Genomic DNA, 25946 nt, shown 5'->3' with positions numbered 1-25946 from the left:
TTCTCAATCTAAATTAACCAGGTTCGTTGTTTTTTATCAGTAATTGTTGAAGCAATTTTTCTTCATTTATATGTGAGGGCCAAAACAATATTTGATATCAATTTTAAAACATTTCAAGACTTCATGGACACCCACCTTATACAACCCTCTCTCTGCCTGTGTTGAAACTCTTTTTTCAAAAGATTTTTTTAAAATGGGCTTATTCTTTGGTTTGGCTGTTAGAGCCAAGCTATTAGCAAAATGTGATTATCTTAAAACAATGGTAATTACCGCCTATGTAACAATTTAATATGGCCATCTTTTGAACTTCAGTGAAACAGTTCAACACTTTGTTTTTACTTTTTTGTGTTCTATATAGGATATAGCCCATATTTGCGATTCTTGAATGAAAAACATGAACATTTCATAGATGACAAAAAGTTCTTATTTTTGAAATTTGAGGAGTTATCAGTTATTAAGTTTCTGTAAATTACATTTATTAAACTATTCAAAGCTAAAAATTTAAAAAGTCATTTACTATATGTACTGTGAGAATTTATTGTAGGAATGCCGAGAGCCCCTCTTCAATCGAATTATCATTAAAATGTAACATAACCTAACATGGTTTGCTATGGACTGTCATTGCCACAAAAGTTGTATTTTCTGGTCTTCAGATCTCTACATGCAATTTTTGAGATGCCCGATATAAAATAGCAGCTTTTACATATCAATGCAATGCAACATTTCCCAATGAGGGAGGAATTTGGTGAAGGGAAATTTTAATTTTGTATTTGCGTAAAGTATTACCAATGTTTTTTACTTATTTAGTATTGGTGTCAGTGGCGTATATAGGGTATGGCAGGATTAGGAGCCATGGGCGTTGTTTGGATATAGGTGCAAAAAGACCAAAAAGTTTTTATAGTAAAAAGTTTTAATAAACTGAAAAAATTTGGAAATGAGTGAAACTCGTATTTTTTTTGGTACTTCCATAGTATGTAAACCAAGTTGGCGGACACCGGAATGTAGTATGTGTACCAGGTGAGGGTTAGGCCATAATTTCTGGTCCAAATACTACAGGAGTCACTTAGTCCCCGAACTTGTAATAGAACTAAAATAAGGAAAATTGGAATAAAATTATGGACTAACCCTAACCTGGTATACATACTATATTCCGGTGTCCGCCATCTTGGTGCACATACTACGGGAGCGCCATATTTTTTACTTCAATAATAACTTACAAAAATCTATTTAAAAAACAACTGTTAATAAAAATTGTCTAATAACTATCAAGAGGGCACATTTTTGAATTTTTCCATGGGCGCCATTTTACGTAGATACACCACTGATTAGCGTAATGCATACATTATAATTATTTGTATTCGAAAATACAAAAGCCAGAGTACTAGTTGACCAGTTGCACGTATCGCAAAAATATAGCAAATGCAAATGAAATTTTTAACAGTAGTGGGAAGTGCGTGTTTAAGGATGCCAGAATATAATTTCTGGAAAGATCGAACCCAAATATTTCTGAAGTTTTGTATGCGGATCTTCGGTAAAGTAGCCCTGCACTAATCTACTAATTTATTCGCTGCGCCATACTGCGCATGCTTTTGTCTGAGTCATGTTTTGATGGTGCTTTACCATTTCATTGTGAACTGCTTTGAGGTGCTGCTAACGTTTAAGTTAATCAAAGCCTAGTATTTGTGATACCCATAGATTTGTTTGTAAAAATCAGGAGCTTAAAAGTAGACCAATGGAAGAATGTGTCAAAAAAGGTTAGGAAGGAACTATAATATCTGTATATCTTTGCATATGAGCCGAGGTCTTAAAACGGTGAAATTATAAAAGTTTGGGTACTCCTGAAGTATGCGCACCAAGATGTCGCACAATGAACCCTAACCTGGTACACAACTTGGGTTCAGGTTGTGCACCATCTTGGTGCGCATACTTCAGGAGTTTGTGTATAAGCCGACGATACAAATCTTAACACGTGTAAGCTACTATCACAGCAAATAGTTGCTTTAGTGCTATGGAAGTTATGCGTGTATGAGTTGAATTTTTAGTGTGATCAAAGTTATGCGCATATGAGCTGACTCCTTAGTTTGGCAATTTTTTTTTGTATTTGAGTTCTAAACTCTGTTTATATGCAAGGATATATGGTGAGTACATATGGTTATTTAAAGTGTCATTTACATCAATGTGGGACTTTCTGATCTCCTGATCATTGCACATTACATGCGATTTTTAATCACCTTATTACGGAATTTCCTGGTTTCTGCTTCCATTATTGAGCATTGTATTTTTCAATGCTTTTACTGCGTAGTATAATTTGAGTCATAACATGGGGAACACTACCAGGAAATTTTGCTCAGTGTGTATCTATATAGTGACTGGTATTAGGACTAGGGTGCTGGTTATACTCTGTAGAGTGTATTAGAAAGACTTTGACTCGTTTACGTCAAAGATTAAAGGAAGTAAATACGTAGTTGTGACTCAGTGTGAAGTGGAAAAATGTATTGTAATGAGCAGTTTGCTATATTTGCAGTTTTTCTTATATTGTTTGCTCGAGGTGAATGATTTATTATACGTGCATGGTGTCTATATTTAGGATACTGTTCTAAAGGTGGTTTTGGTTTTGTTTATGTCAGTGTTTCCCAACCTTTTATGACTCTTGGCCCCTTCCCGAAGGCTTTTAATACTCATGGCTGCCCCCCTGTTTATCATTCCAGTGGTATTTATAGAGTTATTATGATTGGTAGATTCCAAATATCTTTATGTTCAAACAATCCATGCTTGACAAAGTGAAAACATCCCGAAAAATTACCAAATCAAGCAATGAAACTAGAAATAACTAGTTCTGTCAAAAGGAAAGTAGAATCAGTTTTGTACCTAGCATTGTGGGCCCCCTTAGAGGCCAAGGGCCCCAGGTTGAACCGCTAGTTCATGCTGAAGCAGTGTTTCCCAACCTTCGTCGTTAAATTTTTCCTTGGGCTTATTTTGAAATACTTTATTCCTCCCTGACTTTGCATAAAACTACTTTATTTTTTAATTCATTCTTTAATTGATCCTTAGCTAGTGATATGCACAAGTTGCACTCTCGCTTTTGTACAGTTTGAGAGTGGTTAATAATGTGTGTATAAGTGTTATAGGCCTAGTAATAGTAAAGAACTAAAAATGATTACTACAGAAAATACAAAGCAAAAGCAAAGTCCCCCCTCGGTTTAAGAAACCCAAAGGACTCATTTACATGGAATCGAAAAAGCCTAGTTCAGCTTTTTAACCTGTTTGGTGGAGCTGAATCCTAATAAAATATTGGCAGGCTCCAACTCATAGAACCCATTGGCAATAATTTATTTGGACTATAAATATAATATATAAAGCAAACCAAATACTGACCCCCCTCGAGGGCACATAATTATTCCCCACTAGATTCGAGCCATCAGTCCCACTCACCGCATCCCTTAGCATGATCTGAGCCATTTTTTTCATTAATCTAACATTTTACCATATTCTTGCAGCTCCGACCTCGAATGCCACAGGCGATTGTGTGGTTTGGTCAGTTAACAACAAAGATGGGCTTATAACTGTCCCTGATGAGCAGTGCGGGATATGGGAGTTCGAAAGTTTACACAAAGAACAGACTCTCTTTCTGAGACTTGAGGAAATGGACCTGCAATATACCGCTACTGAAAGAGTAAATACTTACTGCAATGCTGATGTGATCATTGCAGGTAATATTTATCATCATTTTTTTCTATTACGCTTATTCCCGTCTTGAAAGTCACACCCTAAATATGACTCCGTATAAGAGGCCACTGATATATAATAATATGACTCTAACTTACAAGGGGAGACAGACCACATTGTTCATTTCCTACATTTTTTTAATTTGTTTTTTATCTTTTCAGTTATATCTTGAAGTTACGGTAGATTATGCTCTAACGAAAGCTGATGAGGCTCACAAATATAATTGGTCCCAAGCTAATGCCCATCTCACACGGGTGTAATGAACTGTGTGGGCAATGCTGAACCTGAAAATTTTTGCTCTCACAAACTATATTTTCTTCCATATAGCTGTGGCTGCTGGCTTAGAGCCTTATTCAGAACAAAAAGGGTATTAATGTGTTGTATAAAAAATAAAATGTTTTTTTCAGGAAACAACTATTGCTATTTTCAACCTGGCACTTGCCTTGTCTCTGGAGTTAGAGAGCTTAACGACTATTTACAAATCGACGGCACTCACAATTGTACCAGTATCGTTTGGATGAAATCGTCAAACATATCAATAAAGTTTAAAAGAAGACGTAAGAAGGGAGATCCAAGATTTAAGCTACAATTTAATATCACTGTTACAAATGCTGCGACGACCAGGAGCCCCGTTACTACAATATTTCCAGGTATATTCATTTTTTTTATCATAAATGGATAATGCAGGAATGCCCGAGATGATTGATATATAGGCATGAGCGTACCCAGGGAAGGGGGATTGCAGCCATACGCAGTTCGGACCCCCCCCCCCCCCCACCTTTTAAATATGAATAAAAGCAGTTTTCTGTGTCATAGATAGCAATTGCTAAAAACGCTTCTTAGACCCTCAAAACTTTTTAAAACCAACAATTTCCACTAGCTAACTCGGTAATTAGAGATTTCAGAACCTGCCTCTCACCTTCCCCCTTAAAAAGTTCCTGGCTACTCCCCAGTATATAGGTATAATTGACTAGGTACATACATTTTTATTTTTTATACTGTGTGGCACTCATTCATTTCATTTTCTTCAAACAAAACCCTTACAAGAGTCCCAGCCGGCATTGCTTATTCAATTTATTTCAGCCTGGGGGAAGAGGGGTCATGGGGCTCTAAACCGATATTAACTGCGATGCCAACATATCCTCGTCAGTTAGTGGCTTTCTGCAATTCTTTAACCAGTACATGAAATCCTCCCCTTTATTGAAACGTGACCCCTAATCCTGATTTTTTTAGGTGTATCTACGATATCGACAACAGAAAATACTCCATATACAGAAAAACAAACTGGACCTGGTGTTGAGGTTGGAGTTGTTGTTGTGCTCGGAGTCTTACTTCTGATCTCATTTATCATACTGGGCTTCTTGCTTTTCAGGTGAGAGAATAAAATTATTAGAAAAGGGCCCCGAAAATTTTTTGCAGAGGGTTGCATTGAGAAAAGTACTTATTTTTTCTCAGAAGATCATATTATTATATGTTGGTTAAAATTTTATATGGCGAAATTTTGTAGGTACCAGTAGTTGTAAGAAATTTCACAATTTTCTCAACGAGCATAGGGCCGTACAAAATGCGTTAGGGACTAGGGTGTCTATTAGAAGTGTAAACTCATTTAAAACATGGCAAGACAAACATCAGATAAATAACCTTGTTTTATTGTCTCTGTCAGGCAACGTACGGAAGTATAATGAAACGGAAAGGTTAGGTAGCATTACTGATTACAAATCTCTGGTTTGAATCTCATTCCCTTCCACCTCACCAGGGGTATAATAGATTGGGCAATGCCGAACCTGGAATATTGTTTATTAGAAATAATAGTATCTCCCACTGACATATCATAAATGCTTGTTTGTATAAGGGTTTGTTTTAATTGGAAGACTGAATAAGCGCCGTAACGAAAGTTAATTATTGATTTAGTTGCCATATGCCTCTTATATCTTATATGTTGGTTTGTTTCGACTCTGTGTGTCTAAAGCACGGCTCGGCAAACTTTTGTCATTCGCGGGCCAAAATTAAAGGTTGCAACTTGCAAGTCATTGGCGGGTCGCGCATATTTTTAGAAAGTTAAAAACCGAGGGGATGGGAAAATGAATCACATTTTTTTCACACAGATTCCAGTTAAATTTCAAGCAGCGCGTGAAGACTGATCATTTGAATATTTTCTGCGCCATTAAACCAATTTCACTCAGCATCAACTTTTTTACGTTCTGTTGCCATTTGTCTATTTATATTCAATTTATAGGCTCATTAAACGAGTGATTGTGAATTATATACTTGTTAGGTTGTAATATAATTTAGTGTTCCAAAGCAAATTCTGTTATGTAAAGAATATAATCGTCAATACAGTTTTGTTATTATAATTCAGTGAAGCGTCGCAGGCCGGATTATATTGTTCCGCGGGCCGGATCTGACCCGCGGTACGTAGTTTGCCGACCCCTGGTCTCAGGTAAATTCCTTTCTAAATGATTATTACTGCAAGTCCATACAAATGGGACAATTAACTGATTAGCTAGTAGCCTATTATATACCTATACTGCACTGGTATCTAAATGAGAGACCATGGTCCACTGTTTTATGATTATTACTGCTAGTCCAAACAAACGTTGCGATCAAATAGTTACCTATTTCTATAACCAGACCTGGACCAGTATCTCCGGAAAAAAAAACTATGGGCGACTGTATAAGTAAGTCATTTTGGTGCTCCCGAAGTATGCGAACCAAGATGGCGGACATCGGAACGTAACATGGGTAACAGGTTAGGGTCAGGCGATAATTTCTTTCCAATTTTCCTTATTTTAGTCCTATTATCAGTTTGAAGACTAGCCAAGAGCCTCCCGTAGTATTTATACCTAAAATTATGGCCTAACCCTAACCTAGTACACATATTACATTCCGATGTCCGCCATCTTGGTTCGCATACTCGGCCAAATCCGACTCGTTGGGTGATCCCACCTGGCCCGCCTGATGCTGCCACAACCAAACTAAAATCAATTTTTGATGTTTTAGCTGAAAAGACTGGAGGAATTAATTGAGATTGTGATTAAGTTTAGTTTCAACACAAGATTAATTGTTTTCCGCTTTTGCTTTTGTGACAATATGTGTAATACAGTATATCGTTCATAACTATTTACGTCACACTTACAAGGCCCACCAGTCTATGTTGGCTAAATTTTCAGCCCCTTGTCCAAAAATCTTGTCCACCCCTGAGCTAGCGGGTCTGGGCGTCACGAAAAATTGCTATGTATGATATCAAATTTTTTTTAATTTTAAAGAGGGGAGGGGGGGGGGGTGTTAAAGCCACCCAAAAAAACGTTCAGCTGACCCAGTCATGACCCATAAGTTGGGGAATACTGTACTAGAATATCTACTAATATAAATTCTTTCTCAGAATGCATCGAAAAGGACTGATAAAAACAATACTTTTTGGAGAAAGGGGTCAAGATTTAGTTCAAGTCGAAGAAGTGAAAGATGACCAACCTGATGCGATCACAGTTTACAGTGCAATGCAACGGCCTAGCAGAGATCATGATCTTCCTATGAGCAGCGAACGACAAATAGTAGTCAATGAATTGTACTCTTTATGAGAAATGGATATTGATATTTTAAACTTGCGCCCACGCAGCCACATTGGGTGGCAATTGACTATCGAGTGGCAACTGACTCTGATGACCCCCAAAGGTTTTAATGTTGCCTCCCAGTCATGTACCGAAAACAGTACTCCCAAAGTATGTAAACAAGGATGGCGGACACCAGAACGTAGTATGTGTTAGGGTTAGGCCATATTTTTATTCCAATTTTCCTTATTTTAGTTCTATTATGAGTTCGGGGACGAGCCAAGTAATTTCCGTAGTATTTGTGCCTGAAATTATGGCCTAACCCTAACCTGGTAAACATACTACGTTACGGTTTCCGCCATCTTGGTTCACATACTTCGGGAGTACCCCGAAAACATCTGTTTATTTGATATTTATATATGCATGCAAATATTGTTTTTTTGGTTTGACAAAATGAAACAAACTCCCTCTCTCTCCCTTTGTTCTCTTTCCTGTCGGTTGAATTTCTTATTACCACAGTTTCTTAAATTTAATTGAACAGCACTTTCTTTGGACACAAAGTGGACCGATGGATATTTTGTTATTCTAGTTGTTGTTAATATTCTTCTTCTTGTTTTTGTGAAAAATCTCTTCTCTCTTTAATTACTGGATCATTTGTCTCAGAAATTTTCAAAGATTGATGATTGTTGTCGCTAAGCGGTTAATACTTTTATTTATTTCTAAATTTCCTACGAGGTCTAATATTTTATCCGAAATTTGGCTGCTTTATTTTTATTCATGGAAACACCGAGTGTTTCATTTCGCCGAGTGTGAAGATCGATGCCAAAGCTGTCCTCCGTATTGATTTTGCTGGGGGCTCAGACTCATTTCTGTACTAGTCACGTAGGCTACCAGCACTGCAATTAGTTTACGGACCTCCATTCGGTATATTTGAGCTTTGCTCTCTTGATGACATTATAATATAATAGTCATCATATCCATCTCGAAGGGAGAAAGGGAAAATGATAAGACAGCCTATTTCTCTTTATAACAGATTTCAATATCAAAATATTGGGTAGTATATTGGTACTGGACCCATAAAAATGGAATAAATAAACATTTTAATTTTAATAAAATTAAGAAAACTTATTCAACACTTGAACTTTGTGTATGATTGTGCCCAAAAGTTTCAGTAGTCTAAGACGATATGCACAAAAGTTATGATATCTTTAGAATATATTGTGCCATAAGACCTGGGTTCTGTTTTTTTGTGTCAGCCTGTACATTGAATATTGGCTGGATTCCTCGCTTCGTAGGGTGGTTCAGGTAGCTGCTGGTCGGTTGCGGCTTCCTCCACCATCAAGTCCATGCATATGAAACAAATAACTGGCTAACTAATCCCATACCCAACATGGACTGGTAACAGGATGAGATGTTAGTGGAGCGACTGTGACTGACCAGCTGTTACATAAACCGCCCTACAATGGCCAGGAGTCCAACAATCCTCTCGCCCATAATAGTCCAAGATGGGTGATGATTGAGAAATTTTAAGAAGATGCGGCATCTTAATGATGTTGCGAACAATAGTGTCAAACAAAGAATATTTGTCCGAGTGCTGATAGTATTTATGCAATTCACACCAATATCTACATTTGCTAAGCAGGGTGGGAATTTTTCCCTAAGGAGGAATTTTTGTCTTTTATTTTCTGTAATATTTCTAATGTTCTTTTTTGTTACTATAATACTCAGTTATGCACACATTATAAACTAAAACTGTACGAAAGTGGGAGCTCCCGAATGGCGCACAACTTGAACATAGTATGTGTACCCGGTTTAAGTTCGGGGTTGTGCGTCATCTTGGTGCACATACTTCGGGAGCACTCAAAAGTGGGAGTACATTGATGTAGTTTTTATGCATAAGGAGGGAGAAATAAATGGTTCCAAAATAGATTAAGGAGTTTAATGGAAGGGCTGGAAATCGCTGCATTATTAATTATCGATCTCGATCGGTAAGTATGTTGATAGGTATTTGTTTGTCTGTTAGACACTTTCGTATGTTACGCGATATTTCACGAAAGCCAAAGCTCCAAATTCTGCACGTGCATTCATCATATCTCGGACCAGAAGCCTATTGATTTTGGATGAATTATGTCGTATAATTAGCGAGTTATTAATTAATTAGTGATGGGACACACGGTGTCGCTATTGAGTCAGAGCGAGGATACACGCCGCTAGATCGATAAGTCTGCGGTCTTCGATCGCTATCTCGTATGAATGATTGTCAAGTTTCTGTTGTATAGGGGAGGGTCGGAACACTTCTTTTCTTTTGCATATTTTGAGCCGTTAATTCTGCATATCACTTAGGTTGGCGGGACTAACGCATAAAGGGGTAAATGTAGTTTTTATTCAGCGACTAAGAAATTCCCTTGCGACACACATCTTACTACCAAAATACTTTGAAAAACGTCTGTCAAGTGTCCCACTGAACCCCAATTGTGGGGCACATTCGGACAGACCCTGGAGCACAGTGGGTCAGTCTGTCAAAATTAAACGAAGTATGCCCTTAAAAATAGGTAATTAATCAGCATAATCGTCTAAAGAACGGGGAGACTTCAAATTTGAAGATTTAATATTTTCAAAATCAATGTTCAACTGAAATAGTTCAGATATTTTGACAAACAAATTTGATTATTTCCTTCCTCGAATCTAAATCTGAAAATATTATTGATTCTCGAATGTATTCCATATTGGGCCATGGGTCGAAAGAAACCATAATATTACACAAAATATAACGCATCTCTAGGTCTCTAAGCACTTATTGTATCAAACACTCTAGAACATAGGTTCTCAAAGTGCTCCGTACGGAGCCCCAGGGCTCCGCGAGAGAAACCCAGGGGCTCCGCGAACTCTTCAGAATACTGACTCAAAATTTTGTAACTGTTCAAAGAAGCAATAACAGCATTGATAAAATCTGACAACAATATAGCCTCGAAATATGGTAAAGAGGCGGAATTAAAAAATGACATTATTTATAAGCAGGAGCGCAGCCAGGATTCTTAAGAGGCAGGTGGTTTAAAATTGGAATCGGAAATTTCCGCGCAACATTCTTCGCGATTAAAAAAACGGATAACGAGATTTCTGTTGCGTAAAATATTCAATCCATGACCGATGCGAGCATTTAACGTGTCTCGTTGTTATCATGTAATTGTGCTCATCGTTACTCACGTTTGGTTCGAGATTACTATTAGGATTACTAAAGTAAAATGAAAGAATACTATTCCAAAATAACATAAAATATGTGATAAACTGCCACCGACCGATGCAAGCATTTAACGTGTCTCGTTGTTATCATGTAATTGTGCTCATCGTTACTCACGTTTGGTTCGAGATTACTATTAGGATTACTAAAGTAAAATGAAAGAATACTATTCCAAAATAACATAAAATATGTGATAAACTGCCACCGACCGATGCAAGCATTTAACGTGTCTCGTTGTTATCATGTAATTGTGCTCATCGTTACTCACGTTTGGTTCGAGATTACTATTAGGATTACTAAAGTAAAATGAAAGAATACTATTCCAAAATAACATAAAATATGTGATAAACTGCCAACTATAAATAAATTGGAGTCGTATTTTTGCGATCTTGGGATTTGTCAAACTTGATTTGTTCTTTTGCACTTGAGATTATTTTTAAGCAAGATATCGGCATTCGGCATTCGGCTCTGTCGGTAGTTTCAGAATGAAAAAAGGTACATCGCGGATCGCGCTCACAATTGACTGTGTTTCGATTTCGCAGTTACTACGATGAAAACCTAACATAACACCAAATTTTATGATTTACAATGTCTATAAAAGCGTTTTCAATCTGAGGTGAGTCTGCTGAAAACGAAACGTGTGATCTTCCATTTTAAGTTTCAGTTTTAATATTTTAGAAGGCGTTTTTCAATTAAGAAATTTGAGTTGCGGATTTACCTCTTTATTACCGGTAATTATTATTTTTAGCCTTTCATCGCCGATGACTATAATATGGTAACATGTTTTTCACATTAAACTCATACTTCCCCACGAGAACAAAAAGCAATTAACGTCGTCATTGTGTAACAATACATGTATATGCCGAGGGAAATTTTTGATTTAGGGAGAATAAACACCGGCGTAAAGATGTTTAAAGGTTCAAAAACACGCCATGCTGACGAAAAAAATCGGCGATTGTAACAAAATGATATCGCGCACGTTATTAGCGGCCTTTTAAGTCTTTCAATGTCAAAAGGGAAAAGATTCGCCCCCTAATTTATCAATATGTTGGTCAAGTGTCAAATTTACAGCTTTAGTATAACGTCACGCTAATAACCGAATTGCGTAAGTCATTTTTAGCAGTTTTGAGAAAAACGTAAAAAACTTCCTAATGATATTGTTATGCCATTGAGAGTCAATAATTTGCCATGGTTCAATTTTTTGATCGTAGCCGAATTTACGTTAATTTGTATGACGCAGTTAAGTGACGTCATAATGGCGCTGTGTGACTTAGCCAGGAATGTGTCTATGACTTGGGGACATACGCAATTTTGCAACTTTACTATATGCACCAGTCCTGAAAACTAAACATTCCAAAAACGAATGTAATTCTTAGTATCTACAATGCGTAATCCCCAAAATAGCTAATCAGTTTCAATTACATTATTTTTCATGTTTAAAAATATATATTTCATCAATATAACACGTTCTGCACACCCATCGAAATAAGACTAAGATTAAATATAAAGAATAAAACAGCAATGCACCCAATATAAAAACCAACCAAGGTGAATTGGACTCGGACAGTGAATATCGCAAGTGCACGTCTTCCTATACTGTAGTATAAATTCAAATTAATACGCGCTAAGCTAGAATCCGAGATGCAAAAACTCGAAAATACCTCGCCGAGGTTATTTTGCCTTTGTGGCGTCACAATACTCCTGCGCGAACAATGATAATTCATTATGACGAAACAATTGCACAAATGTGCATGTCATAATCTCTATTTTTATTGGTTTCGAAATTCTCAAAATAAAATCTGAGTTAACAGACAGGTGCGCAGCATTACATAAATACCTATTTTATAAAAAACTCAAGATCGCCAAAATTGACTTACGCAAATCGGTTATTAGCGTGACGATATATAATTTATGTTTGAAATTTAGATTCAATATGACTTGTGTTAACCCTATTAAAAAGGGTTCAGCATTTAAAATAAGTAAAGTACTTTTAACTTGCTCAGGAATATTAATCTGAAAGTAACAATTTTAACATTTATTTTGGGGCTCCGCGAATAATATTCAACCTTTCAAGGGCTCCGCAACACCAAAAGTTTGAGAACCCCTGCTCTAGAATTTTGCCCTGTAGGGCATGTCCCACTGAACCCCAGTCCATTGTTCCCCATAAGAAACAAATATTTTCAGACCATCCCACGGCGAAATTCGGAAGGCACATCAACGCGCCAACGTTATGAATATTTTAGAGTGGACTAAAGCTGAAAAATACCAGACGGTGGTTTGTCAGGTTGGAAAGGCTAAAATAGAAAAAAGAAAAGCTGGAACTGTAAAATTTTAGTTTCAACCCCCCAAAACCAATTTCACCTCATAGCTTGCGCCGCTCTACCCGTCCTTTGTCCGTTCGCGGGGACGTTGTAACTCACCGAAGGGCGGAATGAAACATCGAACCACGGACAGGATTGTGGATATAGTATCAGCGTGAGAGCTGATTTTCCACTGTTCCCCATGTCCCAACGTGCCCCACCTTCCCCTACTTATAGATCAGTGGTTTTCATACGGGAGTGCCTAAAAAGCACCCGCTCTCCAAGTGAAAAGCTGGGGAGCACGCCGACACAGATAACTAAGGTGGTGACGAGAAATATATGTCGTCACCGCATACAGCAGACAGCGTGCGTATGATACGCAATATACCACGACGCAGCACGAAGTTTATTTATTATATCGCTCTGATTTCTTAATCATTTGAAAACAACAGCGTTTCACTAGGAAAACAGACTCGCTGATTCACAAACGGACACCTGTTATTCATTGTGCGAGATTATTATTCAGCTCGCGGACGAATAGCAGGGCATTCGGGAATGCTACACGTGGGAACATTTTAAAAGTGGATGGCTGGCCAAGTTTCAGGTAGTATTAATTTCGCAATGTTTGAGTTTTCCTGTTATACCCGAATGGGGGAGAGGATATAGCGAACCGCGGTTCATGTCAGGTTTTAAAATTGTTAGTTTACCAATTCATTGGCTCGGCGTTGTTGTGCGTCGTACTAAGCGTTAGAAATACGATTGCCAACTCATCTCTGATTATCCCGAGTGAGTACGAATCCACTGGGGATAATTATGTGCGAGAGGAAGCGTGTGCATCTGAAACGAATAACTGGCCAACTAACAATTTCAATTTGTATTTCGATTGACCAATATAAAAAAATTCTCATGAAATTGGCGAGTGTAAAATCATGGGAAAATGTTAGAGTGTGGTTATTACTGAGGGGCACTGGGAACGATCAACCTGGTCAGAATTAAAAACTCGTTGCTTGAGGGTGACTTTCCTCGCTATTACTAAGTCATCTTGGGTAAAATTTAAGAATTAAGTACTCAAATTTTAGATTATATGGCGTGGTATAGTCGGCCGTTATGGCAAGTTACCAATCGCAACTTATAACCCGATGTTAAATTCGCAAAAATTACTTCCAATTCAATATTCCTGTGTTCAAAAAGCCTAGAACGATTTATGCTTCGGGTAACTAGATGTGCATTCTCTTTTGGCTTCTAGATTTATAGGTTAAGATATCTATTATCGCATTTTTTCAACTTGGCCTCACAGATTTGGCGATATGGAATTTTCTTCAGCGTGCTCCACCTTATTCTTGCTCGGTAAGTTATTTATAGAGGTTCGGATGTACAGTAGCATATCTACGTAAAATGGCGTCCATGGCAAAGTTTAAAAATCGCCCCCTGGATCGTTGACCGACAATTTTTAACGACTGTTATTGAATTGAGATACTTGCACGTTATTATTTATGTAAAAATACGAGTTTCGATTATTTCCAATTCGAAATGCAAGGAATATGGTGAGCTGTTCCCGAACCACGGTCTTTCTTAAAATAGTAGGAATCTTTTTGTAAGAATCCTCCGCCATAAAAAGACAAACATCCCCGCCACCGCTCAAAATAGAAGAAAAAAATTAGTGATTATCCAGTTAAGGTAGGCTTGCCATACGTCCCGCTTTTCAGCGTTTTGTCCCGCCGTCCCGATAAGTCAGCCGAAAGTCCCGCTTTTCCAGCATAATACACAAACATATTCTTGTTACTGTTGTTTCTGTGTAGCGCAACGCTAACCTTCTTACTGAGGGTGAATGCGTTCGTCTCCCGCTGATTCCCATTGATGACAGACGTATCGCATGTAAAACCAATACTAATTATTCTAAATTCGAATTATTTGTACCGGTATCGTTAACGTCAATTCCTTCCTACTTTTTGAACTGAACCCGATATTTGGACAGAAAATAAGCGCATGAAATTTCGATAACAATATGGTCAATAAAGACAGCCGAGACAGCTTTAAATGTAGGAATATAGGCCTATGTAGTAAAATCGGAAAATGTGAAGTTACAAAATCACAGCTAATGGGTCGTTGTCTTTCGAGGCGTCCCAATTTGAAGTCCCAAAAATATGGTAACCCTAAGTTAAGGTGAAGAATGCGGATTGCTCTGGAATTCAAATTTTCAAGTCCTTCCCAACCCTAACTGGGTAATTACTAATTTTTTTATTTTGAAACGTGGTGGGGCTGTTTTTCTCAAGTCTCACGTTTTGCATTAGTGGAGGGGGCAAGTCAAGCTTTTTTTTCAACCAGTAAGAATGGTAAGTTCTACACAAAATACGGAAAGAAAAGATAATCACACATTTCAACTGGGGAGGTCGCGAGAGACCAAAGCTGGTTATCGAGAAGCGACGGTGCAACACGCAAAGATGTAATATTTAATTGAAAAGATCGAGAAGATCAGTTTTTGTCGAGAGTATAGCTTTTTTACTGTATAGAAAAACAAGATAGCTATGCTCAAATATATGACCACGTAGCGCTACCCAGTGGCAATAATTTTGATGACGTCATAGCGAAAAAAAGTAATAGCCTTCTGGAGAAAATTTTTATCTTTAACCACTGAAAATATCAAAGCAATTGGTCCAGTATTCGAAGAGAAAAGATTCGATTTTTTAAAAATGGAGACGGAGACAAATAACAACAAGAGAGCTATGCTCAAATATATGGACACGTAGCGCCACCCAATGGCAATAATTTTGATGACGTCATAGCGAAAAAAAAAGTAATAGCCTTCTGGAGAAAAATTTTATCTTCAACCACTGAAAATTTCAAAGCAATTGGTCCAGTATTCGAAGAGAAAAGCGACTTTTTAAAAACGTGTCAAAGAACAAGAACAACAACAAGGATAACAAGAACAACAACAACATAATATTGAAACGATCGTTATGTCCACTACGTGTCCAATAACAACAAAATTTTGAAAGGATCGTTATGGCCACTAAACGTGTCCAACGACAAAATTTTGAAACGATCGTTATGACCACTAAACGTGTCCAATAAACGTGTCCAATAATTAACTAGTATGTTTAGGAATGAATAAATATTTGAGATTCTATTAGAAAGCCATCAGACAATAAAATTGTTAGTGTATTCCGCACTTCATCTACATGAAATTATAGTTTGGGGAAATTTTTTGAAGGTGACCTGGGTTGGTAGATATAGCCAGTGGTGGGATTCAATTTTTTCGTCAGCCGGTTCCATCACGAAAGTCATATTTTTTACCCGGTTCGCTGATATCATAAAATTCCGTGAGGCGGTTCTATAGAATCGGTGCGAACCGGCTGAATCCCACAACTGGATATAGCTACCTGTTGGTAATGGTGGAGTTTTGGGCTTTGTATAAAAAGATCCCCTGGTAGCTTTTAAATACAATATGTTGAGGCTTGTACACGGCCTCGTCCAGAGAGAATAGCGTTAATAAGCGCTTATATAAATCACGCCGTGGTGAATCACAAAGTTGCGATAAACGAAACCTTCGCATGACGACAATTTGTTGTTTGTTTTTATTATCGTGACTAATGCGTCATAAGCATGGCGTCATCATTTGCCAAATCTATTCATTTTTACAGTCATCTTGTTCCGAACTTCTTCAGCGGTGATATCGACCAGGAATTTATGCCAAAATGAATCGGGGATCGTTCGATTCAAGGAGCCATATGACGTCAGCGACATATTATCAACTTGGATACTAGAACAACGGAATTGCTCTGGTCAGCTCGGAATTGCTCGCAATACGGCAGTTGTACTTTACATCGAGCGGATTCAACTTCAGGCGTTTGAGGCCGCCGCTGGCGTTTTGAATATACAAAGTAAATATTATTTTTTTTCAAGAATATAAAAATGTATCTTACATTGCGAATAAAAATCATAATCGACGATATTTCAATCTTTATTATGCCTTGCGAGTGATCTGTACCCAGTGCTGGCTTTTAAACCATCACAATCCATCCGGCCGTGTTATTATGTGCACGCAAGATTCTTAAATCAAAGTTACTTCATAATTACCTGTAGACGACGAATTTCCTGTTCAAAATCCTAATTTTTCGTTATTATCCGTACTGAACACGTTTTGGGGCGCTTTGTTATTATCATTCTTCTTATCAAAAAATCGTTTTTCTCATTAACTACTAGACCAATTGTGCTGACATTTTTAGTGGTTAAAGAATGTATTTTTCGCTGGAAGACTATTACTGTTATTTAGTTCAAAACGTATACTTCAAACTTTTTTTGGGCTTTATAGAATTCGTTTTTCACCTCGAAATTTTGTGTAGTTCAAAATTAATAAAAATTGTTTGTAGCGGTTCCGTATACGACCTCTCGCTCCGAACAAGACACTATACAATAAACCACTGATATCCGAAAACTCATTATTACGGTTAGCCATTGCCTACCGTGGGTGAGGTGGCAGGAATGGGATTCAAACCCGAGATGTGTAATCTGCAACGCCAACACGGTTAACTATGACGCTTTAACCACTAGGCCAGGGCGTCTGTCTCTTCATTTATTTGCCTTCACCTTTGCAGATTTACCCAAGTCTAAAATCCCAGAGTTGTTATACTTTTTCGAAACTTACATTCCTACACAAAAAAGCCGTTTCGGAAAAGCGTGATGCCACGCCTTGAACCGTTAGCCGTTTATGTATGAAAATCCTATTTCTACCTATCTTAACCGGGAAGACAGAAACGCGCCATTCCTCGTAATAATTCTAATTTTTTAGTCGAACTTTAAATTTTCTAGCCCATTGTATTTATGAAATGGCAAAAGGAAGTTCGTACGTGTAATAACTCTGTGCGAGAGAGGATCGCGTAATATTTGCGGATAGCGTTATTACTGACGGAATTATGTCTTCCTGCGCCATCCAAACACTTTTAACGATTAACTACCGACTTGGACCGTTAACTGAACGAAATTCCATGATTTGCCATTTAATTATGCCGTCTTATCTGCATTCCTTTCTCACGAATTTGGGAATGCTATTTCTACATTGATAGAAAATCTTAACTTCATCCTAACTAGTAAAAGGTCACAGCAACGCGCAATTTTCCTCTTACTCGTTCTAAGCCAGCTTTTAATTTTTCAGACCATTGTATTAATGAAATGGCAATCGGAACATGCTACGTTTTCCAACAAAAGTATTCCTTGTGCAAAAACGTTGTGAACAAGCACCAGGAAAGATGCAAGAAATTCACTTGGGTCTACGGAGAAAAAGAAACAATTGAAATACACTTGCGCAGAGTTCTCGTTGACCCGATTCTTATCGACTTGAACTACACAGTTGTAGCGTGCGACTCTGATCCTGGAATAACAAGAAAAGGTGAGAATGCTGTTTTAAGATATTTTCGATTTTTGTTTTATTGAATTCATGAATTTGAATCATAAGCAGTTGTGGGTTTCAAAATTTTAAGAACGTTCGAAACAACAAACATAGAGTAGGGTGGTTTACGTAACCACTGGTGGGTTACGGCTTTCTCCACATTCAAGGCCATGCATCTGAAACAAATAACTGGTTAACTAATCCCAAACCAGACATGGTCTGGTAACCGGACGGGAGTCTGTGGTTTGTCATATGATTAAGCCATCTTATCGACTTTCCTCTCCCCCGGGATAAATATGTAAATCCTATCGTGGTTTGCCATAAAATTGAAACGTCCTGGTCTTACAGACCACCGTCTATGACCGTATGATCTGGGAAGATTGCTCTCGTGCGACATACACCGGTTACATTAATTCAGAAGCTGAAGAAAGACAATGAAAATTATCATTTTTTCCCCGACTCTTGGTTTTATAAATTCTTTACTTTTGAGAGAATGCGCCGTACCTCACAAATTCCCATATAAACAACGTTCTAAATAAAGACTTACTAATTATATTTTTAACAGAAACTTCTGTTCAACCGATTGGAACGATTATCTTGGGAGTTTTGTTGGCGATCGTTATTCTCTTGCTCCTGATTATGATCATAAGGTATGTTTATTTTTTTTGAGAAAATTAAATTTAGTCAAAACAGGGTCGCGCGCAGAGCGGGATAATGATTTATTTTCGAATACATACCCACAGTACGCATTGCAGTAAAAAGGATAAGCAATGATCATAAAATATGATCGAAAGATGGCAGTACTGTAACGTAGATTCTTTTCAGATTTTTAATCAGGGCCAAAAAATACACCGCACTGGATTAGCAATACACGTGTTTTGTAGCTGCCCATTTTTCTTGCTGTATTTACGGTATACCATAGACTTCTACAGAAGAGATCATTCGAATGAAACTTTATATTTTACCCTATTGCTAATTTTCTATGTGGCAGGCCATTATGCCCGCTACAAAGAAGGCAATTGAGATTACCCTACTAACTATCGGGGTCGAGTTCAACATATTTTTATTACTACTAAAATTAGAGGCTACTATTGTTATTTAGCCAACAAAATACCAGGAAACGAGGAATCCAAATTTTTTTCACACATAACTATCCTCATAGAATTCAAACCTGCAATCCAACCCCCACACCTCAGTCTCAATTTTCAATTATGTTTTCAGGCAATATAAGCAGACTGCGATTCAAGCTGTCGCCAAAAAGAAATCCGAATTTCAAGGCTTTGAGACTTTTGATGGAGAATATGACGAAGACCCTTACCAACATTACCAGGTGAATTGAAATCCATGAATACCGCCATGGAGTGGATATTCCACATTGGTAGGATAGACTTAGACCAGGGGTCGGCAACCTTTTGTCACTCGCGGGCCAAAATAAAAGGTTGCAAGTCATTGGCGGGCCGCACAAATTTTTAGAAAGTTGAAACCCGAACGGATGAGCGATGAATCACTTTTTCACACAGATCAGAAGTTAAATATTAAGCAGCGCGCAAAGACTGACTATTTAAATATTTTTTGCGCCATTAAACCATTTGCACTTAGCATCAACTTTTCTGCGTTTTGCTGCCATTTGTCTAATTATATTTAAATTAATTAAACGCGTAATTGTGAATTAGATACTTGTTAGGTTATAATATAATTTAGTCTACACGTGTCTCAAAATAAATTCTTCTACGTAAAGAATATAGTCGTCAAAACAGCTGTTTTGGTACTATAACCAAGTGAAGCGTCGCGGGCCGGTTTCTACTGCTCCGCGGGCCATTGGTTGCCGACCCCTGACTTAGACACTTAGCTAGGAAGACTCAAGATTCCTGACCGGGTGTTCAAATCTGCGCAACAAAACCGCCAACGCTCAAAATTAGAAACTTAGTAATTATCCAGTTAGGGTTAGGAATGCATATTGCGCTGGTAATTCAAATCATTCCTAACTCCAACTGGACAAGTACTCATGAAAAAATAGCTTTACTCATTCACTAATAATAGCTTTGAAATTTTCAGCGGTTGAAGATTGTATTTTTCGCTAGAAGAGTTACCTTTGTTCCAAGAATTACCTTTGTTCCGTCAGAGCGGTTTTTTCGCAGTGTTCACAGGCTTCGGCTAAATATGAATGTTAAGTTTCACTGTTCCTGATATTTTTCTTTTATAACTTTCATACACAGGTACCCAGCAACAGACCACTAGGTGGATACGAGCCAACTCTAAAACCCGTAGAGGAAAGTATTTACCAGGTTCCCAGTAATATTCCACTAGATCAAGGCCTGCCTGCCAATGCTACTGAGGACACCGTCATCTACGCTAAGCCTATGAGGGAAGTGCCAGAAGGATATGGCTCAGTTGAATAATATCGCATTAAAATCTATGAACTATTGTTTTGTGCTAGAAGCTACTCACGTGCAGGCTATACATACAGTTTTCCTGAACCTTAAATTTCCAGTTATATATATTTGTGTTTTTGGTAGTACCAAAATCGTTCTCTATATGAATACAACAAATTTTTATGTAGCATTATGTTTCTCCATTGAAAATATTGCACTTATGACAACCGCGACCACAAAATATTTGTAGTTTGTAAAAAAGTTGCTCGATTCTACTTTTAATCATTGTTTTCATGTCTTAATTGATTTCAAAGGTATTTCCCGATTTTTGTTTTATACCAGAGCGACCAAAATAAAATCGATTGTTCTTGTAATATTCACTTTGCTAAGTTTTTGTCATTGTCTTTGCTGTGAAAAAGTGATTTTTTGACGCAGATAATAAACGAATTTTTTTTTGAGTTTTCAGTTCCTATTAAAGATGATTGGATACCCTAATTCCTAATAAAACCCTATTTTTTTTATTACTCTTCAAATTTCCTCTAAGTCAGAGGTGGGCAAATTCGGCCCACCGAAGTATTTCATTCAGGCCACTTGTGTCTGCTAAAATTACGACTATGCTTTTTATGAATATAAATTTTCGTAAAAAATATCTATGAAAATCACGTCATAATGACCCCGATTATTATATTGTGCTTATTTATATAAACGTTAGCCTTTATTAAATAAATAGTTTTCAAGTTTTTCGGCCCAGTAACCAAGTATTATCTGTAAATGGCCAACACAGAAGCTTTATAAAGTATGTGTTACTTTATGATCGAAACACACAAGTTTATTTTGACCAATTTAACACTATAAAAGGATTGTTCCCCGTCCCTGTTAGTTTCCATGTATATAATTGAATCCATTTAGGTGAGTGAACACGTACCACTTCTTCTTGGCAAAACCTTCCAACTTATATTCTGTACGCTATAGAGGTTTTGTTTTTGCTCCTGATTTCATAATCAGTTTTTTATTCATTTGTTTTTATCAATCATTTTATTGCCAGTTATGTTGATTATGGAGTCGAAATAAACTTATACTTATCCGTTTGGATCGTTGCTAAATTATTGTTGTTGTAAATCTTGCTGGGTGATTGGCGTTCTTGTGAAAATCGCTTTTCTCCACAATTCACGGTTTGATCAACCTGAAATTTTCCATAATTGATCATGATTGAGGTCGATAACTTTATTTCAATAATTATTACCACGGTCTAGTCAGGATAGTCCCGGTTTTGACAAGCTGTACCGGCCGGTAGACTTGAATTTCCCGGTCATGCAATATGGCACTCATGAATTTCACCTTCACTAGTTCAGTGAAAATGCTGAAAAGAAAGTGCACGATATATTTTAAATCTTCCCGGTGTTCCATAACTAATTCGATTACACCGATTAATTTGCTCAAAATTCGGTGCTCCCAAAATATTCCTACTAAGATGGCGCACAACCTGTTGTTGAAACGCGTGATTGCTGGGCATACCAGGTTAGCATGCCTTGACGTATTTATTTATTTATTTTTTCAAATAACATACATAGTTCGACTTTTTATTATTATTTTCTTGTTAGACTTTCTGGTGCACCCGTACCAAGATGGCGCACAACCTGAACATAGTATGTGTACCAGGTTAGGGTTCAGTTTGTTCGTCATCTTGATACACATATTTTCGCAGCGCCGACTTTCTTATGGATACCGCTGATCGATAACCAAATTTGGCTTCCGCGGCTGCCACTCAACCTGAGATGTTTATTCTTTATTTATCGTAATTTGTATGTACAGTGTGCTTTTTTTATTTGGGCGATTACTGTCGATTTCATCAATTGAATTGTCACCCAATCCTGAAGATGGAGCAATGATCTAATCTAATACTGTAAAAATAGGAAAACGAATGTAATGATTTTACGGTAGGTTTTATTATAAAATATACGCACAGAGATATAAATAAACAAAAAAAAAAACAGTTTACAAATAAGTAACAGATCAGTGACAAGAATTATATTCGCTTTTTCCAACAAGTCTTTGGTCAATCAAAGAGAAAATACAGAGACCGCATATCCAGATGATAGTATGATAAAAGTAGAAGTGATACCGGTAACCGATGTGCCAGAATACCAATATTTGTCGTGGCCATGATATCTCAATTTTGGGTACTCCCGTAGTATTTGTACCAGATTAGGCCATAATTTTCCCTTATTCTGGTTACATTATAAGTTCGAGGACTGTTTGTGTCAGCCAAGTGAATATATATACTTGGTACACACACTTCTGGGGCGCCCAATTTTGTACTATACTCCCGGGGCTAGATAAGATATTAGGCAAATTGTCAATGAAGTTTTTGTGGATACGCAGTCAGATATTTGAATAGTTCGAAAGCTTCACAATCTTGGATTTCAACTTCCCCAATTCGACACGCAACGACCGCATTTCGTCAGCCCTATTTTGACACCCCCAATATGACTTTTAAGCTACCACCCCTGTAGCTGGTAACCGGACGAGAGGCCGTGGTTCGCCGTATGATTAATCCTATCCCGCTCAAATATCATACGGTCACATACAAATCCGAAGTGGGAAGTAAACAAGATGGGCCATCTGCACCACTGAGTGGGCCATCTACACATATTTGACTTGGTTATTGAGCGGGAGGCTCCAATCTCAATATAAAAAAACTATGCATGAAAACAGTTTATATAAAAAAAAAGAAGAAGCAAAACGTAACAATCAAGGTCATTATGCCGTGTTTTTCATCGAGATTTTCAACGTAATATAGTCTTATATAAAAACTATAGTCGTAATTTCAGCAGAAATAAGTGGGCCGGATGAAACCATTCGGTGAGGTGGATCCGGCACGTGGGCCTTGATTTGCCCACCTCCGAGGAAAACAGACCTGCAATTGAATACGCAATATACAGTGTCCGCTGTTTTAATAAAATTTGACATCTTCTCTTCTCCTTGAAGGACAAGTATTCTTACGATTTCGAAACTTATCTCTGTTCGTTTCAATTACCCGAGGACGGCTCTCAACACTTGTTGACGATCTTGGACGGAAACTTGCTTCATCATTATCGGGATTTATGAGTAGTGGATCGTAATTCCCACTGAGACGAAAATTTGAGAGCGACAAGGAACTTAAGGATTTAACTAATTTTCTTCGTTTTTTCTTCACGCTGTTCCAAATTTTTCTCCCGATACTTTGATGCTGACGAAAAGATTCATTGGTGGTGCTTGGAGTCAACATTGATGGAGATGAAAACCGTTTATTGATTTCTCTAGGTTTCTCAGGTCGGTCAGGGTAAAGGAATTTGTCGATTATTTCCTCGAAAGCCGCGACCGGGTTTTGTCCTCGGTATTCTTGTTCCCATTTTCTGCACATTTGGTATTTTTGTTCTCGGCTATTATTTGGAAAATTACTCTTAATTTCGTCGATAGAATTGTCTTTCAAACACAAAGCACGACGAGCAAATTCGTCCCATCTTATATGCTGTATTTCCTTTATGACGTCATAAATTCGGTCAGCTGGTATATCAAGTCTGATGTTCATAACAAGTTCTGGCGCTTCGGCCATTCTTACGCTAAATTTCACAAATTAAAAAATTTCTGGAATAGAGAGATTGCAATAAATCTTTGTTGACATATCTGGTATTTTGCGATGGCTGGAAAAAAGGGTCACTGAAAATAAGTTCAGGAAACATGATACATTTTTATATCGCTAAACAATTTTTCGAATTTTGTTCATGACCCCTTCTATGTATAGAGATATCCGAATTCCGAACACGAAATGGACTCACGGTAAAGACAGGGCCGAATCATTCCTTTTAGAGGCCTTAAGTTTTTGGTGCCCCGTGTTTAAAAAATAATAATGATAAAAACTGGTGTTATGTAAATAAAAAAGTTTTCGTATCATTGATAATTGAGGGCTTAAGAATAATAAATTTGCGTGATTATTATGGAAGCTGTTATGTTATCATACCTACATTCACTTTATTTTTAGACTTGCCAGTATCGCGGTCTGATCAACTCGAATTGTTTCCTTAATACACTGAGGCCATTTAAAAATTGATTATTGAAATTTCCCCTTTTTTTCCCTTTCCTCTTATGCCCTAGGCACGTACTCATTTTGCTCATTGGTTAACCCAGCACTGGGTGTAGTGCCCTGCCCTACGCAAGACGTATACTAGTCTCATAATTATTACTAATTACCTATCCGGAGCCTAGTTCTGAGCGGATGCGTTGTATAGCTCAAAAAATTCCCCCACCAGGATTACTCTAATTCAGTGGTCGGCAACCTTTTTTCGGTGACGGACCGGTAAAGCCTGACCAAAATTTTGGCGGACCACCTTGTACAGACGGAATAAGCTTATGTAATATATTATATGTGTTAGGATAAAAAGGTTGATATTAAATTCAGAGAATAAAGGTAATGGTATTCAAGTAATGTGTTTTCTTACGTTCAGCCTACTGCGATTTTGTAGTTGTCAGTTTTAAAAACCCGACTTCACAATTCACATAGATGTAAAAATGCCTGTAAAGCTTTTTTGCAATGCCGGGGTATTCAGTTAGTAATATTGCCCAAAAAACTGCCGAAGTACCCTTAAATCGCAAAGACTCTTTTCAACTAATTATTGTTTGAGTTGTTAATCAATTACACCTGTTATTAAGACATTGTCCGTCTTTTGTGCCACGTTTCTGCGGACCGGTAGTAACCTTTCCGCGGACCGGCGATGGGCCGCGGCCCGGTGGTTGCCGACCACTGCTCTAATTCACCGCCTGGGATACTCCCATTCGCAAAAATTCCATAAATCTCCCTAATATAACAAAAATCTCTAAAATTCCCCTTGGTGTTACACCGACAATCTTCACACCGCACAGACTAGTCTTAACAAGGAAGACAAAGCGTATCGCTGCCTAATTTATAATAATCTGGAGTCATATGCGATATGGTTAGTAATAATGTATATTAATAGATACGTACGTCTTCAATCAATCTTAACCTACTCATTGTGATAAACTATCGTTCTTGCGACAAGCGTGGGACGCGCAGTTTGTGTCAAATTACATCTGTCCATATACGAACTCAGTCTATCTTTGAGATGATGTTGAATATCGATAAATACTCAGGCCTTGTGAAAAGTCTGCACCAGTGCGTCACATCGATGTTAGCGTCACTGTGAAAACAATAGCCCACGTTACCTCGAGAAATCTAATCTAGATTCATTATTTAACCTTTAACATTGTTACCTATTTAATTAAACTTGAAAGTACCTTTTGTATATTGGGATCATTTGTATTAAGCCCCCCCCACTAATGCAGTGTGAAATTTGAGAATAACACCCCCGCCACGTTTCA

General features: G+C 37.6%; 2 protein-coding genes across 3 annotated transcripts; both read left to right on the top strand.

Annotated features, from left to right (window-relative positions):
* The first annotated feature begins 1231 nt into the window (after nt 1–1231).
* On the top strand, nt 1232–9194 carry LOC120330726 (uncharacterized). Its single transcript, XM_039397630.2, has 5 exons — nt 1232–2548; nt 3498–3710; nt 4134–4376; nt 4960–5098; nt 7109–9194. The coding sequence occupies exons 1-5, from the start codon at nt 2491–2493 to the stop codon at nt 7302–7304; spliced, it is 849 nt and encodes a 282-aa protein (XP_039253564.2). The 5' UTR covers nt 1232–2490; the 3' UTR covers nt 7305–9194.
* Nucleotides 9195–13350: 4156 nt separating this feature from the next.
* LOC120331091 (uncharacterized) lies at nt 13351–22047 on the top strand. 2 transcript variants are annotated; one of them, XM_078114101.1, is made up of 6 exons: nt 13351–13416; nt 16454–16693; nt 17965–18198; nt 18764–18848; nt 19420–19528; nt 20415–22047. In XM_078114101.1, exons 1-6 carry the CDS (start codon nt 13398–13400, stop codon nt 20595–20597), a joined length of 870 nt encoding a protein of 289 aa, XP_077970227.1. In that variant the 5' UTR covers nt 13351–13397; the 3' UTR covers nt 20598–22047. The 2 variants fall into 2 exon arrangements, with proteins under 2 accessions (XP_077970227.1, XP_077970226.1); XM_078114100.1 differs by lacking the exon at nt 13351–13416 and adding an exon at nt 13888–14159.
* Nucleotides 22048–25946: the final 3899 nt, after the last annotated feature.

This window comes from Styela clava, chromosome 6 (assembly GCF_964204865.1).
Source record: "Styela clava chromosome 6, kaStyClav1.hap1.2, whole genome shotgun sequence".
Lineage (NCBI taxonomy): Eukaryota > Metazoa > Chordata > Ascidiacea > Stolidobranchia > Styelidae > Styela > Styela clava.
Note: the sequence above shows the minus strand (reverse complement) of the source record. Positions and strands in the feature narration are given on the sequence as shown.

Coding starts and splice junctions, on each gene's coding strand:
- LOC120330726 (XM_039397630.2), top strand. CDS start 2,491: ATGTATTGTAATGAGCAGTTTGCTATATTTGCAGTTTTTCTTATATTG. Junction 2,549..3,497: donor TCTTATATTGTTTGCTCGAG/GTGAATGATTTA, acceptor ATATTCTTGCAG/CTCCGACCTCGAATGCCACA. Junction 5,099..7,108: donor CTGGGCTTCTTGCTTTTCAG/GTGAGAGAATAA, acceptor ATTCTTTCTCAG/AATGCATCGAAAAGGACTGA.
- LOC120331091 (XM_078114100.1), top strand. CDS start 14,120: ATGGAATTTTCTTCAGCGTGCTCCACCTTATTCTTGCTCG. Junction 16,694..17,964: donor TGGCGTTTTGAATATACAAA/GTAAATATTATT, acceptor TTAATTTTTCAG/ACCATTGTATTAATGAAATG. Junction 18,849..19,419: donor CTCCTGATTATGATCATAAG/GTATGTTTATTT, acceptor TTATGTTTTCAG/GCAATATAAGCAGACTGCGA.